At 38.4% G+C, this 19,236-nt stretch overlaps 1 protein-coding gene across 1 annotated transcript in view; it reads right to left on the bottom strand.

Moving 5' to 3' along the window:
- The window catches only part of Dcdc2 (doublecortin domain containing 2), a 143,265-nt gene that overhangs the window by 13,318 nt on the left and 110,711 nt on the right, over positions 1-19,236 (bottom strand). Inside the window, exon 10 of the mRNA XM_013035191.1 lies at positions 3,158-3,258. Within this exon, the coding sequence (XP_012890645.1) occupies positions 3,158-3,258 (101 nt within the window). The remainder of the gene's footprint in view (positions 1-3,157; positions 3,259-19,236) is intronic.

Here is a 19,236-nt window from a genome sequence, read left to right as displayed (position 1 = left end):
GTAGAGGCAAACATGTTAGCCCACCAAAGTTTCATGGATGCTGGCAGATGTGAGATGCCTGCATTAGAGACAAAGAAAAATTTGCTCCTGACAGCAATGGCCAGGATATCAGCCTGTGTACCCAAGATCCATTTCTGACAATCAATGAGAAGAGGATTAGGAGAGTCTCACTTCATAAAGAACTCCAAGCTTTGGAAACCCAAGCTTTAACAATTTTTATTATGGAAAAAGGCACATACACATAAAAATCTCCATCTTAAAGAGCCTTCAATGAACAATTCAAGGACATCAGATCATTTTTAATGGGAAGTCAACCCATCTGACCCTCAATAGGGAGAGTCAATCTTTATTTTTCTAGATATAACCATGCCCTTTGCCCTGTAAGTAGAGGTTCTTGATCTCATCACCATTGACATTTGGGCTAGATAGGTTTCATTGTAAGAATTCTCAGGTGAATTCCATCTAGTTGAAACTATCCATAATCACTGCCCACAAGAGGCCAACCACAGTTGCCCAGGTCTCCATGACAGGAAAACAACATGTCTCCAGGGATAGCCAAATATCCTTTTAAGGACAAAATAGCCATCAGCTGAGAATTGTTCTGGAAGAAATCACTATCTCTGGACCTCAAATCCATTCTCTATATAAACACCCTGAAGAGCCAACCCAGAACAAAGATAGTCAGTTCTCTGCCCACAGGATGCCCAAAGTATGAAGGGATCCATGCAGAATAAACTCCAACAGAGAGGTTCAAAACCAATTTCTAAAACTTGAGCTGGTTTTCAAGAATGGGTAAAATCCATACACAATTTGTGGGTAATATTACACACACACACACACACACAACCTTCCTTTGTGACCTTTTCAATAAGGTTACGATGTATATTCATTTATATAACAAAAAGCAAGTCCAAAGATATGTGAATCTTTCTTATAAATAAGAGGAAGACAATAACTGCATGTCCCCTCATGTAGGAATTTTTTTCTTTCCTTCCCTAGGTTAAGAATGGGCTTTTGGGCTGGGAAGGTGGCTCAGTGGTAGAGGGCTTGACTTTGATTCTTCAGCACCACATAAGCAGAAAAGGCTGGAAGTGGTGCTGTGGCTCAAGTGGTAGAGCACTAGCCTTGAGCTGAAGAGCTGAGGGATAGTGCCCAGGCCCAGAGTTTAGGCCCCACGACTGACAAAAAAAATAAAGAATGGGTTTTTTATTTTTTCATTTACTACCCCCTGGAAGAGACTTCTTTCCTTTCAAATTAGACAGACCTGAATTCAAGTCCCATTTCCCCTACTTAATGCTACAACCTTGAGCAAATCAATTCACCTATCTGAGCTCGCTCTTTCTGTAAGTATATGTACAGTGGAGGATGAGACCAATCTTTCAGGATTGTCTCTATGATCATATGAGATAATGCCATTGCCTGTTACTTAGTAGGTACTCGATAAATTGTAGCTATTGTTTACCATCAGGCACGTCCTTGGAGTTGCTCAAACTCTTATGTAGTTCATGAGCTTTACATTGATTTGTGTGGTTTTTCACAATATTTAATGATAGCTCATAAGAATATAAAATGGCTCTATGACACACCTGGTGCCACACAAATGGACTAAACAATTTCAGTGCTAAAATCAATAAAGTCAAAGAGGAAAATAGCACTGATGTTTTGTTACCTGGCTTTGTTTCCTTAAGCTGACATCAGTTTGTTGATATCGTCCAGCGTTTGCCCATCTGTTTCTCAGCCTCTCTTGTATACTTGCATTTTAATAAGCCAGGATAACAAGTCAAATAAGAAATCAAGCTCTGATGACACACACCCAAGGCTGTACAAGTATTATCAGAGATCAAGTCTTTCCCACAACTCCCCTTCCTTATAATCAGCAAATGTATAAGTAAACAAATGCCTCTTACAGATTTTGCACATTGTTTAATAAGTGATTAACAGAGAGATTTCTCTTTTACACACAATGCTTATGGTTTTCTCTTGATATTTTGACTCTGGAATATAAATTAGTCCTGGCTTCTACAGCGATTAAATATTGTACATACATGATTACTCTTCTTTGTCTCAAAATATAATATTTAATTATAGCTTCACAGAGACTTAAAATTCTGTTTTCCCTCAGGAAAAAAAATAACTATAACTGGAGTTTATGAAAAATTATTAGTTATAGCAAATCCTAGAAAATAAATTGGATTTTTTCTAATCTGTGATTTTTAGCACATTGGGCTTTTCATCAGGAAGGCAACATTTGCAGAAAGTGCCTGTGGAATAATCAAGCAGCAATCTCACTTCCACCACGCTAAGACAAATACAACTGAGAAGATCACCCATGGAATTTGTGGGGTTGTGAAATTTGCTTTTAGCAAAGGAAATATCACATAATAGTCAGAGGACAAGTGGCAATTTCTAGTGACTTCTCCCTGTTCTCCAGAGACTGTGATTGTCATTTCTCCCCTCCTCCTCTGAACTTCAATCCTCCACTTGGAATGGTAAGAAAGTAGTCTGTTGGGTTACATTAGCATAACTGTCTTACTTCTTGCATCATTTAACACAGAATTAACAATACTTAATACTATGTATGCATTTATAGTACACAAATGCATACACATAGACACACACACACACACACACACACACACACACGAAAGTAGGCTGCCCCAGTGGCCTAAAAAAATAAATCAATACATGCACAGCAAATATTTGGCTTGCATTTATGTAAGCAATTCTTTTAAGGAAAACAAATTCCAACCACAAAAATTTCAAGGAACTTAAAGGAGAGAATACCATGGCATTTTTAAAAAAAAATGTGTTTTAAATGCAGAAGGACTAGTTCCCTAGTCCCTAGTCAATTCTCCTTTGCATAGTAAACTTACTCTTCTTTGCATCTCTAACCCAATTGCATCCCATTGTGCCATTCAATGCTGTTTATTAAAGACACGCCATTTCCTCATAAAAAAAAAGTAAAGCCTCAGTATCTATGGCTACTCATTTTAGGAAGAACTGAGAGATGTCCTATTATGTTGTTAAGGTCTTTTGGCCACTTAGCAAATGAGATTTCCCTGTGGCAAGCTCTGGAATACCATGTACCATAACATAATATTTAAAAGGCAACCAGTGATTCGTGGTTTACATCTAGGTTTACAGGAGTGGAGATTACCTGGTCTACTGGAAGCTCAACCTGAGTATCTTCATCTTCTTGGACTTCAACTGCCCCACGCGTTTCTGATCTCTCAGCTCCAGCTTTGAAAATGCCCTCATCTGTGGAAAGACACACAGCGAAACTCAAAATCCAATTGTGACATCATGTGGCTGAAGGCTGAAATGACATACAAATGCCTCCTGACGATTTTACAAGGGTATTTCAGTTCCTTCCTTAGTGGTAGGATTGAAGTAGCCCCCACCTCAAATCCCTCTACATTTTCATTTGGAAAAAGCTGAGCCAGCCAAACAGAACTCTCTTGGAATTCTTGCTCACATGTCAGCTACCCTATTTCACTGTGATGGTAATGGCCGCAATGATCTCCATTCTTTCCACTCAGCCAAAAACCACTGATGATGCTTGTTGCTTTAAAATATCCTTTTAGAAAATGTCCTTCCCAGGAGACTGCTGTACACTCAATATAATACACTCAAATAATTCTTTCTATTCAGAGTCATGTAACAAATATTTTTATTGCAATGTAACAATAGAGCTGGCTCTCCACACTGCTCCCCTCAAAATTCAATATCATTTATTTTGCAGATTTCTGCAAGATTTTTTTCTACAACCTATGACTTTAAATCCTTAACAATAAAATGTAGCCTAAATCTCTGAGACTTTAGGTTAAGCTCTTTCAACTTGCTTTCCTCTGGAAAGCAATAATCGCTGTTTTCCATATTTGAAGTCGTTTTAATGTCTCCCCTCAGCCTTCTCTTCTCCAGGCCAAGTAATCAAAGAATCACAGAACCATTTGTCATTCTGTCTATCTGCTTGCCTCAAGACAGGTTTAATGCTCCAGCCATTCCCACAGATGTTTGCGCTGTCCAATTTTTAAGACTCTCAAGGGTTAGCAATTTTACCTCTTTTTCCTAGTAATCTATTGCAGTATCTGATTACCCTTAAAATCTAGGAAATGCTTTTATCTTTTGTCTTCTAGTCCCCTATATTTCTTGGATTGAGAGTATGTTTCCCAAGGCATAATTACCCATTTCACATCATCATCATTTCATATTGCTAATCATGAACTCACCTTTATTAAATGGAGGATAAATATATTTTTTACATGTGTTGAGAAACAATGATATGTGAGGGACAATGTGATGGCTGAAGTTATGAATGTGATGTGCACAAGTTTGGAGATATGAAGATATAGCTCAGAGGTAGAGCACTTGCTTAACTGTGGAGTTTCCTTTTAGGTTGTTTAAAGTCCAAACAGTCAGATTATAATCAGGAAGGGCTCCAGTGTTCAGGAAGGTTGGCAAGAAAGCTAGGTAAGAAAGGAATGAAGAAAGGAGGGAAGACAGGGAAGGAGAAAGAAAGGGAAGAAAATAGGTATGTTTGACATTCATTTCTGAAATCACCTTAGAAGACAGCAAACATAGTCAAATGCCAGGCTCAGTCCACTATAGTTATGACTTATGTACATGACTTTTCCAATGGCGTTTTTTGTACCCAAATATTGCACTTGCTTACAAAGAGACTATATAAAGAGAAACCTACAGATACCAAAGGAATATGTTCTTAACATTCGCATTCAATGAAATGTTTAACTATATCCAAGGAGAGCTATGAATGGTTTGCAGATGTGTTTTTAGAGTAGGCATTCCACCAGGAAAGAAGAATACAGTGGATAATAACAAATAAAATAAAATTGAAAGGGCACTGGAATGGAAAATGGCAACCATAAGGATATAAACAGCAAAGAAACAAATCAGCAAAGCTCAGCATTGTGTACAGTGACACAGAGAATACAAAGATAAAAATGTTTGCCTGAGGTGTGGGGGAGGGAAGGCGTGTCCTTCAGTGAACTGAGACACATAAGCCATTCCTTTAGCAGCACAGAGCTGGGGATGAAAGGTAGAAAGGAATGGACACACAACGATGAAGAACAAAGTAAATGAATGTAAATATGTGTTTTCCTTCTGCCACTGCCATACTAAGATGCAACCGAAGGCACTTTGTAGGAGCCAAGGAAAATACAATGAAAATCTTAAACACCTCCATGCAAGGATAGATTCCATGAGAAATGTGCAAAAGTGTTAGTTTTTATAAAAGGAAATATTATTCAAACCCTTCCCACTCTCCATTTATTTTTACCACTAACTTACGCATGCACCATGAATTGGTGATTTAGATCCTCATGGCAATGATTCTGTGGTATAGTAACATCAAACAACCTAACCACCATTCGTGATGGACAGCTTAGAAAGAATTCCTAAGAATAAATCCAAGTAAGAAACCAAAATGTCATAACAGATAGGAGGTGATGGTACCCTGAGAAAAATCATACTCAATTTTTAATTTTAATTCCATATAATGCTATGCAAAATTAAAGGAGTAGAAGGAGTAGTATTTAAGAGAAAATACATTTACAAAGCATTTTTATTGTGAAAATACTGTACAGAGGGGTTACAATTACATGGGCAAGATATTACAAAGCATTTTAGTATAAATTCTGTACATATAATATGTATTCATTTTAGAAAATACTCTTCTGGTCTCAAGACCCAGAAATAACTGTCACAAATATTTGACAAATCTGTCTCTTTCACATACACACACACACACACACACACACACACACACACACACACACACACACATGCACAGAGAGAGAGAGAGAGAGATTTTATAATTTGTAAGTCTTTTTTCTTTAAAAAAAATCATATCATGCCAGGTGCTGGTGGTTCATACCTCATACTTGGGAGGCTGAGATCTGAGTATCATGGTTCAAAGCCAACGAGGGCAGGAAAGTCCATGAGACTCTTATCTCCAATTAATCATTAGAAAACCAAATGTGGCACGGTGGCTCAAAGTGGTAGAGCACTAGCCTCGAGCAAGAAGAGCTCAGGGATGGCACCCAGGCCACGTGAGTTCAAGCCCCATGATCAACAAAAAGAAAATCATATCATGATAATTTTTCATGCTAGTCAATGAAAACAATAAAAGGTGATCATGCCATATAATAATGGAAATGCAAAGTGATAAAGACTAGCGTTCTTAAATGAATAAGGTTAAGGTTTATGCCATTGACTGATGGGTGAATATGAGTTTGGAACTACTGAATAACGGGCACTGAGAAGCTCTTTGAGGGCTTAGCATCTCCTCAAGAGAGATCACAAGGACATGGGCTAGTTCTCTTTTCATATACATACCTATAGTACTTTCCCTCTCTTCATAGCAATGGATTTCCAGAGTAGGTGTGGTGCTCTGCACATAATAAATTCTTAATACATGTTTATTGAAATGTAAGCCAAGGGACAAATCCTCAGCTCCCTCCCTTCCTTGGATGTGTCAATTCCCCCTCACACACTCCGTCCAGTATTCCATTCTCTTTTTTCCCAGACTTGTGGCTTCCTGATTTTGATATAACCAAGTCATTTAATTCCTCTGCCTCTTACCTCATACCGATGCACCTTTCATCTTATACCAAAGGAAACTTCACCTCTGCATGTTCTTCCTCGTTCTGCATATTACCATCTGAGGAATAACACCCATAGGATGAGCCATTCTACCTCCCAGACTGAAAACCAGAATCCCTCAATTCCACTGACATCCTCTGCTAATTGTCCATGTACAACTAGAACCAATGGACATAACAATCATGGTACCACTGTGCTGTCTCAGGTCCTGCACCTGCGCCTTCAAGCCCAGTGCCTGCTCCACCCTTGTGTTTGTGTGTCTTCCTGTTGTGGACCTACTCACAGCTCAACTCATATTCGATGTCATTGTCTATTTTGAGTGTCCCTACCCTTCTCCACTAACCACACAGTAGGATGCACTTATGCTCTCTCTCCCATGCTTTTATTTACAAATCATGCTTAATTTTATCCACTACTCTTGTTGATTTTTCCTGTCTCCATTCGGGACCACTAGCTCTTTTAACCATAGATCATAACTTCTGTCTTTACAAGTTCTGTGTCTAGCATAATATAAGGCTTTTGACTGGTTTTTTAAAGAATGTTTGTTAATCTGAACAATACAAAGCATTATACAAACACCAAAACTTTTGGCACTGCCTGCAAGTATTATTTATAATAGAATCTGTAATAGAATACTTTATCCACAGCCAAGATTCATGAGCCAATGTGAACGTGCAAAAGTAAATCAAGGCATAAATCAGAGAAGTAAACTCACAAGGATTGCCAACACACTCAAACTATGAGGGGAAAGAATTTGAATGATATAATATGTTTCCCTTCTGCCCATACCCTGTTAAAATGCAACCTAAGACGCTTCATGGAAGAAGTCAAAGAAAAAAGTTTTAATTTAAAACACCTGCGTGCAAAGACAGACTTCCATGAGCAACTTGCAAACAGCTTTTATTTTTATAAAGGGAAATATCCAAACACTTGAAAACATTTTCCTCTATTATCACCACTAATGTAAGCATATATGACAAGCTGGGCAATTAGATCATAATGGAAATGATTATATAATAATAATAATAATAGGGGCTGGGAAGGTACCTCAGTGGTAGAGTGCTTGCCTTGCATGCATGAGGCCCTGGGTTCGATTCCTCAGCACCACATAAGCAAAAAGAAAAAAGCCAGAAGTGGTGCTGTGGCCCAAGTGGTAGAGCACTAGCCTTGAGCTGAAATGCTGAGGGACAGCACCCAGGCCCAGAGTTCAGGCCCCATGACCGGACCCCCCCAAAAAAAAATAATAATGTGGTTGTTTATACGGCAATGTCAGTCATCCAAATTCACAAAGGGCTCTGAATTGTCACCTAAGGTATTTGGCCTCTACTGGGATGAAGAAGTTGCTTCAGTTACTCAGTCATGAAAACAGCCATTTACCTACTGGTAAATATCAGCAGGTAAATGGTCCCTTTTTCCCACAGACTGCTCATCTGTAAACATCTGTTGAGTCAACAATAGTCTTGTGCACATTCAAGATTTCTTCCAAGTTCTCTATTCATAACCACTGGTATAATTTTCAATTGCTTATGAAATTACTTCTTTTTTTTTCAGTCATGGGGCTTGAACTCATGGTCTGGGAACTGTCTCCGAGCTCTTTTGCTCAAGCACTCTACCACTTTAAGCCACAATGCCACTTCCAGTTTTCTGGTGATATGAGTCTCACAGATTTCCTGCCCAAGATGGACTTCAGACCACCATCCTCAAATCTCAACTTCAAGAGTAGATAGGATTACAGGCATGAGTCACCAGCACCGATCATGAAATTATTTCTTTTTATGGGTCAGTAATTTTGTTCTCTCTAAAATTAATTGTATACAATTAAGAACAAAAGGAGAATATATATGCATCATAGAAACAAAACTTTTCCTTTTATATGTAGACAAATCAGGCTGTTGGGAAGAACAGTAATGGATGATGCATCATCTTGGAATGTATCATCTAGCAGAGCACCTGGAGCCTGTCTGCATACAACAGCACTCAATAGGGACCACGCTTGTCAAAATCACCAATCGCCAATTGATATGACCATAGTGATGATCATCTTTATATCTTTATATTCTTGTTTATTTGATGCCTTATGAACTTTTATATGGGTGGTTCATTCTCAGTCTCTCCTCTCTCTCCTCTCTTGTTCTTTTCTCTTCACGTTTCTTCACTCCCTCTCTCTTCCCCACCTCTGTCTCTCTATCTCCTTATCTCTCAGTTCTCTTACTCTCTCTCCACTCTCTTTCTCTCCCCCCCTCTCTCTCTCTGTCTCTCTCTCTCTCTCTCTCTCTCTGCCTCTCCAACATCACTGGCAGCTTCTTTCTAACGCTCATTGATCAACCCGTCCTCTTCTGCTAAATTTCTGTGTTGAACCATACTAGAGTTGCATCATAGGTCTACCTCTCTATCTATGCATTCTTTTTTTTATTGTAAAGATGCTGTACAGAGAGGTTACAGTTACACGAGTAAGGCAATGAGTAACTTATTTGTAGAGCATTGTTACCCCTTCCCTTGTTGTTGTCCCACTATCCCTTCCCTCCCCCACTTCCCACACACCTCCCCACCCCATCCCATCCTCCACCCCGCTCCCAAAGTTGTAAAGTTCATTTCCAATATACTGTCCAGTGGGTATCCTTATTGTACTGGGTCATCCTGTGTCCTTGTTTCAGTGTGTTGTTATTCCCCTTCCCCTCCCCAGATTGGACAAATGTATTTATCTATACATTCTTCAAAGGTAGTCTCGTCAAAACTATAGATCAGATATATCAATGTGTCAAAGACTCCATAATAATATGTATCTTCAAACCAACAGCATCATAGATTCCCTCATATATGTTGTCTGACTGAATGTTCCAACATGGAAGTAAGTGTAATAGGCATCTCCATCTGGACATGACCACATGGGGCACAGCCCATGGTTCCATACCTCCTCCATCCTAGGAAGTGACATCACTGTTCAGAGCCAAAATATCAGAATTCTCCTTATTTCATTTTTCCCTCCTTCTCTATTTCCGTTCCATTGTTAAGTCTTCCCAGTTCAATCTTTAAAAAACTACAGCCCCAAAGCTAAGCATTTATTTCTATCTTCACAGCGAACTGACCTAATCACCATCATATGTTGGATGAAACATTGCAACAGCTTTTGAATTCATGTCCCTATTCTTCTACTCTTGCTCTTCTGTAATCCATCCTTCCATACAATATCCAATAGATGATAACAAGCATTTAACTCATTTCACAACTTAGAAACTCTCCAAACTTTTTCTAATACAGGACAGAATCCAAACTCCTCACCATGACTTACAGAAATGAAATCTGGCACTTACTCAGAACACACAATTCTTATCACTTCCCCCTACCTACATTGGTCTCCATTGTTCCCCACAGAAAATTCCTTCCTTCCATATGGTTCTGTGTCTCTTAACCCTCCACCTAGAATGTTTTTTGTGCCTTTCTTATATGATTGGCTATTCCTTATCATTTAGATTTCAGAAAACTCCTCATTATTCCACTTATGGTAGCTACCCCTTGCTTGCTTTCTCTGCCTAGCATTACTAGCTGAGATTTTGTTTGTTTGCTTGTTAGTTTGGTGATGTGGTATCTGTACCTATAATTAAAGTGTGCACTCCAAGAGATCGGGGGATTGTGCACATTGTTTACTGCCCCCTCCCTGGCACTGATAGAGTTTTGAGATAATCAAGAAGAGTAGACACTCAACAATATTTTCTATATTGAGACAGAATATAGAGAGTCAAAAACTTAAAAAACAGTAGACTAATCCATTCATTCTTGGTGTTTTTAAGGGATTTTGCCCCAATTTGACCGTATATGGCTATATAAAATTTGGATGAGGATGGAAGAGAACAACAAATAGATTTGAACATTTTTTAAAGAATACTTAGATACAATTTATACAAGGACCAACAAGTTATGGTGTAAGGCAGAATAATGGCTCCTAGGAGATGTCCAGATTAATATCCTTGGAGAGTATGAATATATTATATTACATTACATGGCAAAGAAAAACTAATAAAGAGTAGACCCTGAGATGTGGAGATAAATTAGATTATTCCTGCTGACCCATTCTATCACAAGTGTTCTTGTAAGTGAGAGAGAGAGGTACACAAACAAGTCAGAGTAATAACAATATAATATAAAGTTGAACTTTCTGAAAATGAAAGAGAAGATAAACCAAGAACTATAGACAGCCTTTAGAAAGAACAGCCGAGCACCAGAGGTTTATGCCCATAATTCTAACAACTCAGGAAACTGAGATCTAGATCACAGTTCAAAGCTAGTTTGAACATAAAAGTCTGTAAGATTCCACCTGCAACAAAAAGGCAAAAAGCAGAGCTTCAAGCATGGTGAAAATGGTAGAGCACAGTCTAACAGGTCGATCAAGGAAAAGACTTTGAGTTGAAACACCCGTATTAACAAAAAGGAAAGGGGAAAGTGATGGGGGAAAGGAAAGGAGCAGGGAAAGGGAAAGAGAGAGAGAGGAAAGAGAAAGCGAAAGAAGGTAGGAAGGCACGCAGGCAGGCAGGCAGGCAGGAAGTCATGAAGGCATGAAGGAAGGCAGGAAGGCAGGAAGGAAGAATGAGAAGAGCATGGACATCAGTTCTTCCCTACAGAAGGAACATGGCCCTGAGACACCTTAATTTTAGCCTAGCCAGATCCTTTTTGGAATTTTGACCTGCAGAACTGTAATATATTTGTATTGTTTCAAGCCACCAAGTCTGTCGTAAATTGGAAACAGCAACCATAGGAAACAAATATACCACATAGCTAAAGTCTAGCGAGAATTTCAGGGCAACCACCACCACACACACCACCTTTCTAATTTCAATCAGTACCTGCTGGCCCACTGCAAGCAGTTCAGACATGAGCTCCTACTGCTAAGAAGACAGTGTTCAGAAAGCCCCCTTTTGAGCTCCCAGCCTTTTGTCTTCCTTGCTGTTAGTTCTCTTTCTCCCTTCCCTGAGAGGTGTGCAACATCACTAAAATTCCCAGACACCCACACATTGGCCAGAAGAAAAGAGATTAGATATTTTAAGTCTTCCCCTGCCCTAAAACCTTTGTAACAAAAACCATTGCTAACAAACTAGAGTGAGGATAAATTTGCTACACAATGCTGCTCTCATTCAATTACCACACGAAGGATCAAATTCAATGCTCGGATGCACACTACACCCAAATTCAGCTCTAATCTTTCTCCCTCGAATCCTGAATAGACATTTTAGTGTACATTACACAGTAAAGCAATAACAAACACTCCACTAAAAATGAAAATGCTCCTCAATTATTTTTCACTTATCCCTTATGAATTTTATGGCCTAAGAAATGAAAGCCGAATTACAGAAGAAGAGAAGTCAGATCATTCCTGTGTTGTTTATAACAAATATGAATCTGTTTCCCCTACTGAAACATGAAACAAATAAATGCTGGGGGGTTTTAACCTTTCTCCAACTGCAGCAGCTGAAATAAAAGCATTTCTTTGATTGAGTGCCTTAGTGTTTCTATTTCACAATATCACAGATCTTTGATGTTCTCAAATAAGAAAAATTATCAAATAGTAAGTGATATATTCAAACAACTGATGGTTATCAGTCTTAAGGGCTAACTTTACATTCTCACCAGACTAGTTAAAAATTATTTTAAATAGCGGGGGGGGGGAGAAAAGGGTGAGGGGGTGGGAGGAGGATGGAAGGGATGGGAAGGGGAAACAAAGGAGGAGGCTATAATGCTTGATAAGAAATGTACTCATTGTCTTACCCATGTAATTGTAACCCCTCTGTACAGTATTTTCACAATAAAGTCCTATGTTAATTAAAAAATTATTTAAAATAGTACTACAGACCCATATTTTATCCCATTTAGTGTTTAAAACAGATCTGAAATTTACCAGGATAAATCAGAAGCAAAATAACATCATGATAACCATACTATTTCATGAAAATCTTTAGATATTTATTAACAGGATATTCTGTCTGTAAGCAGGAAAGCTTAATGTGACTATGAATATTTTAATCTAATGTCCTACAGAGGCTATCCAATAAAACATTAAATCACATTTAAAACAAAATGTTACATTTAAAAAGCAGCTCGCTATACCAGAATTACTAGGGAAGGGGAGGGAAAAGGAGGTTTGTGGCTTTGAATACATAAAGTAATATTCTGAGAAGAAAAAAAATGCACATAATCTCAAAAGGAAATATTCTTTATGTGTCACACCAGGTACCAGAGGCAGAATTAAAATTAAAATTTGTAAGAAGGTGACCTAAACATAATTTTATTACCTTAATGTTAATTCAAATTCCATGCATATGTGAAATAGATTAAATTCTGTATTATTATTCCTAGGCAGTGGTGGTATTACCAAATTCACCTTAGAACTAGAGAGCATCCAGAAAGATGGCCAAGAAGAGTCAGTCTTTATGATGTTTAGCAAATACTGAAATGGAAAGGAAGAGAAGATTCACACACTAATAGCACTTGCTTATTAGAAGTGACGGACCAGCGCTTCTGGATCATTGTTTTCAATTGTAAGTGTGATGTGCAGAGGGGTTACAGTTACAAAAGCCAAGTATTGAGTACATTTCTCTTTGAACTATGTCATCTCTTCCCTTATTTCCCCACAGTTTTTCCCCTCCCAACTTCCCTCTCCAACAAGTTGTATAGTTCACTTTCAACATAGTATCTAATAACTATCCCTGCTCCCTTTGTCCCACCATTTCTGGACTTATCCTTCCCTTCTCCAAATCAGATAAACTTACAAACAAGATGAAAGGTACAGAAATAAAAAATAACCCACAAAAAAAGTAAGATTAAAAATAAACCTCATAATCGGGCACCGGTGGCTCATGACTGTAATCCTAGCTACTCAGGAGGCTGAGATCTGAGGATCGAAGTTCAAAGCCAGCCCAGGCAGGAAAGTCCCTGAGACTCTTACCTCCAATAAGCCACTAGAAAACTGGAAGTGGCTCTGTGGCTCAAGTGGTAGTGTGCCCGCCTTGAGCTGAAGAGTGCAGGGACAGCGCCCCGGCCCAGTTCAAGCCCCATGACCGACAAAAATAAAATAAAATAAACCTTGTTTCCATTTCTTGGAGTTCATTTCAAAGGAAACATAGTTTGCATGGTTTCCCTCATTTGTAATTATTACAACGTGCTTATAAATCTACAAGTAAATCTAATGGCTAATAAAAGACAAAAATTATACTTGGACATGATAAATTAAACAGGACTTTAAACATTCACACAGTAAGACTAAAGAAGGATATTCTTAGGAGAGGACCAAAAGGGCTCAGTAACTATGTGCATACAATCATACAAAACGATGCTTCTGGATCATTCTTTCAACTTACACAAATAACTCTCCTCATGCCACCCTCTAAATTAAGGTTCATCATCACAAGGAAGACTGAAATACTAATCAATGACAGCTTCTGTTCTGAATTCATCTAATTTGATTTGGTGATAGAACCCAAATGTCTTTTAATCACTAATCTTCTCCATATGCTTCATTATGTCCCATAAGCTCAAATAGGAACTCTCTGCAGAAACCAAAATATCACAAGCCATACTTTTCTTTAGCAATTTACACTAGTACATGAAAATAACGTTGTTCATATACTTATATGAGCTGGGTTTTCATAGCTATAGTTGGAAATATCTTGCTTATTCCTCTTCCTCACTCCCACATCAGCGTATTAAATATCATCTGTTAGGGAACTGATATATCAATTTGACTGGTAAATATTTGCATAGAATTGCTCTTAACCACATGTATTTTATCTTAACTTTAAATAGATGTAACAAAATACTCTAAGTGTAAACAGAAAGCAAAAGTAGGATTATTATCATTGACTTCCTCAGAACATGGGTAATTTTGTTCATATCTCTATATTTCCATTTTGTTCTTTTTGTATAGAGCTGTTTTAGAGTCTCATCAAATTTGGGAATACTTAGAACACGAAGATTACAGAATATGTTTATAACATACATAATTTCGGTCTTTATTTTACAATCTATATAAGGTTTGACATAATTGCTAATGCTTATATTAGGTATGTGGGACTATTCATAATAAAAGTACTTAGGTTACCTAAACTAACAAATATAGCTAGCTTTACTTTTTCATGTTTAACCTGGTGGCCTTATAAAAATCACATTGACAGTTTTAGCAGAATAACTAAACTTTTCCTTTTTCCATTCTAATGTCTTTGTAATAGTTATCTAATAAGTTTCACAATTTCTATGCTTAATTCTGGCTTGTCCAATTTCCTCCAAATGATCATATAGTCCGATCTGTAAAGGAACCATATTTAAACCACAAATGTACTCTACAAAATGTACCATAGTAACAAAGAGAGCACTTGGATCTATCAGAAACACATAGCATTGCTGTACATTATAGTGATTAATTCATTTACCATGCAAACGTTTGCTGAGCTTTATACTTGGGTCCATGCTCAATGCCACCCAAAGGAGAACAAACAATGCATTTAACTCCAAATACCTATTAGCTAGTGAAGGAATTACGTGGAAAACTCCAAGTTCTAGATGATAAGCATAGAAGCTGCTACATTGGCTCTTAAGAGAGAGAATACAAGTAGGAAAAAACAACTGGGGAATAAGAACAGTCAGGAAAGGCTTGACAGAGCTGCAAATCAAAGGAAAGGTTGGATTAGGATAGATGAGAATGATGACAGAGATGATTTCCACCAAGATGTAGTGTACTTATAAACTGATTTGTTGAATGGCAACCCCTTTGTACAACTACTTACAGATAATAATACACACACACACACACACACACACACACACACACACACATATATATATATATATATATATATATTAAATGCAAGTAGAATTAGCCATTGAAAAGCAGAAGTCAGCTTTCTAGATAGAAAGATCAGCATATGCAAAGGCTTGGCAGTATTCTGTATTTTGTTCCAGGAACTGTAGGCAGGCTAGGTGGCTGCAGGAGAGTGGCAAAGCTGAAAAGTACCTAAACAAAAGTCCAGCAAGCAAAAAGAGTCATTACAAGAAAATTAAACCCTTGCCTCCTATGACAGTGAATTTGAACTTGACCTTGAAGATTACTATGGGCAACTAAAGGACTTGATGCAGAGAGCGGAGTTCACTGTCCTTGAAATAGGACTACCTAGACAAACAGGAGTGGCGATTTGGATCAGGGTATATGGAAAAGGGGAGATATGGAAGGTACCCTCCCTCATGCAACGGATTCTTAGAACAATAGCACCAAAAATGCAGATAAACAAGTCACAGTGGGAAAACTAGAAAACAAAGCCTGGAATGTGAGGCCCACGATCCAGGGAAAGTGGAAGGGCAATGGGTCTGGAGAACAAGAGAGTTGGAAGAAATGATGTGGGGGATAAACACATGCCAGGGTGAGTCAGGAAGTGCCAAATCTCAGGCATCAACACATACCGCCAGTCCTGGTTACGAGGTTGGGCACTGACACTGTGGGACTACAGACCTACATTGGATACTGCAAGTCTTGAAAGAAGGCAACAGCTGTGGAATTGATGGAAGGGGACAAGACACACTTATGGGTTGTGCTGATAAAACTCCCTGAACTTCCTGGGTACAGAATTGTAGGAGAAAGGAGTTGTGAGAGAAGGGAGTTGTGACTTAGATGTCTACATGTATAGTGTATTGCTATGTATTGTTTGTCAAGGCTGGACAGACAAGGGAAGGAAGGGAATATGATATGTAGACAGGAAATTGATGAGTTCTATTCCAGCATACAGATTTTCTTAATTTGTGTTGGGATCATATCTCAATAAGCCTATCATAAAATGAATATACCATAAGTCAATGTGCATTAATACATCTAACCCGCAGAACATCAGAACTTAGCTACATAGTCCAAGATAGGACATCCATTGTTTCCTCCTTGTGAATTTGGGGCTCTCTGGGAGTTGGGGTTGGCTTCCACTGTCTGACATGACAAGGAATGATTTGAGAGTATATTTTTTCAAGCCTAGAAGATTAAAACTTAAAAAGTGCAAGCCACTGAATTCTACTGAATGCACACCACTTTCGCAAAATTGTCAAGACCAAAATAAATGTAAAGCAAATAAATCATCATAAGGGAGAATCTGTTCACTACTGTAATAGTAATGTCCCACAAAAGGTTGTCTGGCAATAGAAGTCTGTTCAAGAGAAAGATAGGGAGTTGGGAACTGTCACAATACAGTTGATGGATAAAGTCAAGTATCTGGGTAAGAAATTAGGATGAGACTTTAAGATGGCAGGAGACTAAATTCTATAATATAACATTTAAGGGATGCATAAAAAATACCACACACACGCCAAAAAAAATAAAAATAGCAAAAACAAAGAGAGCAGGCTCTCATGGAAGCCATGGGAAAACTGAAAATCAAAAATAAATCATCATTATTAAGACATTCTCCAGCTAGGGCAGCCTGACAGCATGATCACATACTTGGGGATAATTTTGGTAGAGCATTTAAATCAGAGCATAGTGGAATATTTCAAGATGATTGGCTGGGAAGTAAACAGAGACCATGGCCCTGGAGGGTGGGGAGGGGGCATGGGAACCAACTCAGCTGGGCACCAGTGGCTCACACCTGTAATCCTAGCTACTCAGGAGGCTGAGATCAGAGGAACACGGTTCAAAGCCAGCCTGGGCAGGAAAGTCTGTGAGACCCTTATCTCCAATAAACCACCAGAAAACTGGAAGTGGCACTGTGGCTCAAGAGCTGAGGGACAGTGCCCAGGCCCAGAGTCCAAGCGCCATGACTGACAAAACAACAACCACCACCACCACTCTGAGGCCTGAGGCTAGAGGCCAGGGAAGTAGGAAGAGATTTAAGGGGTTAAGTCCCTTCTCTTCTGAACCCTACTTTTTGGTGAATTCATCACACATGTCAGCACCATAAAGCTGTTGTTAAACCCATATCCCTAATGCACAAGCATGTCTTCTGAAATCCAAACATTCTTTCAGAAACTCAAACAATCCCCATTCACTCACGGCCAAGTTAAACCCAAACAGATCATCTTAGAAACACAAATGGAACTAGAACTGTATTTCATATGCATACTCATCATTCTTTTCATAAAACATATTTATTGGGGTTTAAATCTGAGCTAAAATACTTCAATGAATTAAAACAGTAATTCACTGCAGGGGTTGATGTTCCCAGGGAGACAGGAGAGAACCCATTCAAGCCTCCACATACTTTCTATCCGCACACAAAATCTAAAAAATTGTTTTAAAAAAATTTTTAAAGCAGAAGTTGAAAAAATAAACTAGGGTCATAAATTTTTCAAAATCTGTCTGCAGTCAACAAACAACATAAAGCGTAAAGTAGTTCTCCAGAAAAAGTTATAATTTTAATCACAATTTATTATAACTAAATGGTATGCATAGCATATATTTAAGGGATTAAATCCTATCTCAAATGTAAATAAAAATCCACCAAATGTGTATGTGTTTAAGTTAGTAATTAATCTTGATTATTACTGAATTACAGCTTTAATAATCTCAGGCTCCAGCATTCACTTTCTTTTTTTGGGGGGTGGCTTAAATCTTTTTTTATATTTATTTATTTATTTTTTATTTGTGAACATACTGTACAGAGGGGTTACAATTACATGGGCAGGATAATGCGTACATTTCTTACCAAGCATTGCAGCCTCCTCCTTTGGTTTACCCTTCACATCCCTTCCCAGCCTCCCCCCTCCCCCCCAATCCCAACCCTTCTCCTTCTCCCCCTTCCCCCCCCCCCGACCGACGTTGTAAAGCTCGTTTTGGACATGACAACTTATACTTCTCTTTGTTGCATCAGGTCCACCTGTATCCTTAAACAACTGTTTTTTCCCCCTCTCCTCCACAAGTTATACTGACATCAAATATAGTGAAAGCAGGGGTTATACTGTGGGGGAGGGACATACAAAGCAACAAAGAGATAGTCTTATAAATGAGTCACTTTCAAATACAAGCAATAAATGTTTTTAAAATAATGTGCTTAATGTCAATATGACTATTAAGTATAAAGTTTGTAAACAACCACGTTCAAAGCTAGGCTAATTCTAAAGTAGATGCAAGTGTGAACTGTGGCCTTCACTCAGGTAAAAGGATATGACCTAAAAGGTGTAAACTAATTGTCCTGAAAGGAGGGATTGCATTTCATCGAATCCGAACTGCTCAGTAAATCTGAGCAAGGAGACGGTGATCTACTGTTTCAACATTGCTCACATCCATTTACTTCTATTTGACCAAGGGTCTGAGGAATGCTTTCTTCCTCCAATGATCATTTGGATATTTATGGTATCATTTGCAGGCATACAAGATTATTGATATAGACAGGGCTACAAGAAGCCTTAAGTGTCTGTCCCATCATGTGTGAAACGATTTCAAGGCCCTCGCAGGACCTGATGGGGTGAGGAACCTGCTATAGATGATCAAGGTAAGATTTCCTGAACTCCACAGCCCTTTAGGTGTTTAGGAAACATGTAATTTATGAAGAGAACGATAAAACTTTGTCAGAGTTAATGCCTTGCTAAAGCTACAGTTTAGGTTTGACTACTCAACATAAAATAGGAGTTACAGTATGCTGTTTAAAATATCTTCCTGGT

This window comes from Dipodomys ordii, unplaced genomic scaffold (assembly GCF_000151885.1).
Source record: "Dipodomys ordii isolate 6190 unplaced genomic scaffold, Dord_2.0 Scaffold206, whole genome shotgun sequence".
NCBI lineage: Eukaryota > Metazoa > Chordata > Mammalia > Rodentia > Heteromyidae > Dipodomys > Dipodomys ordii.
Note: the sequence above shows the minus strand (reverse complement) of the source record. Positions and strands in the feature narration are given on the sequence as shown.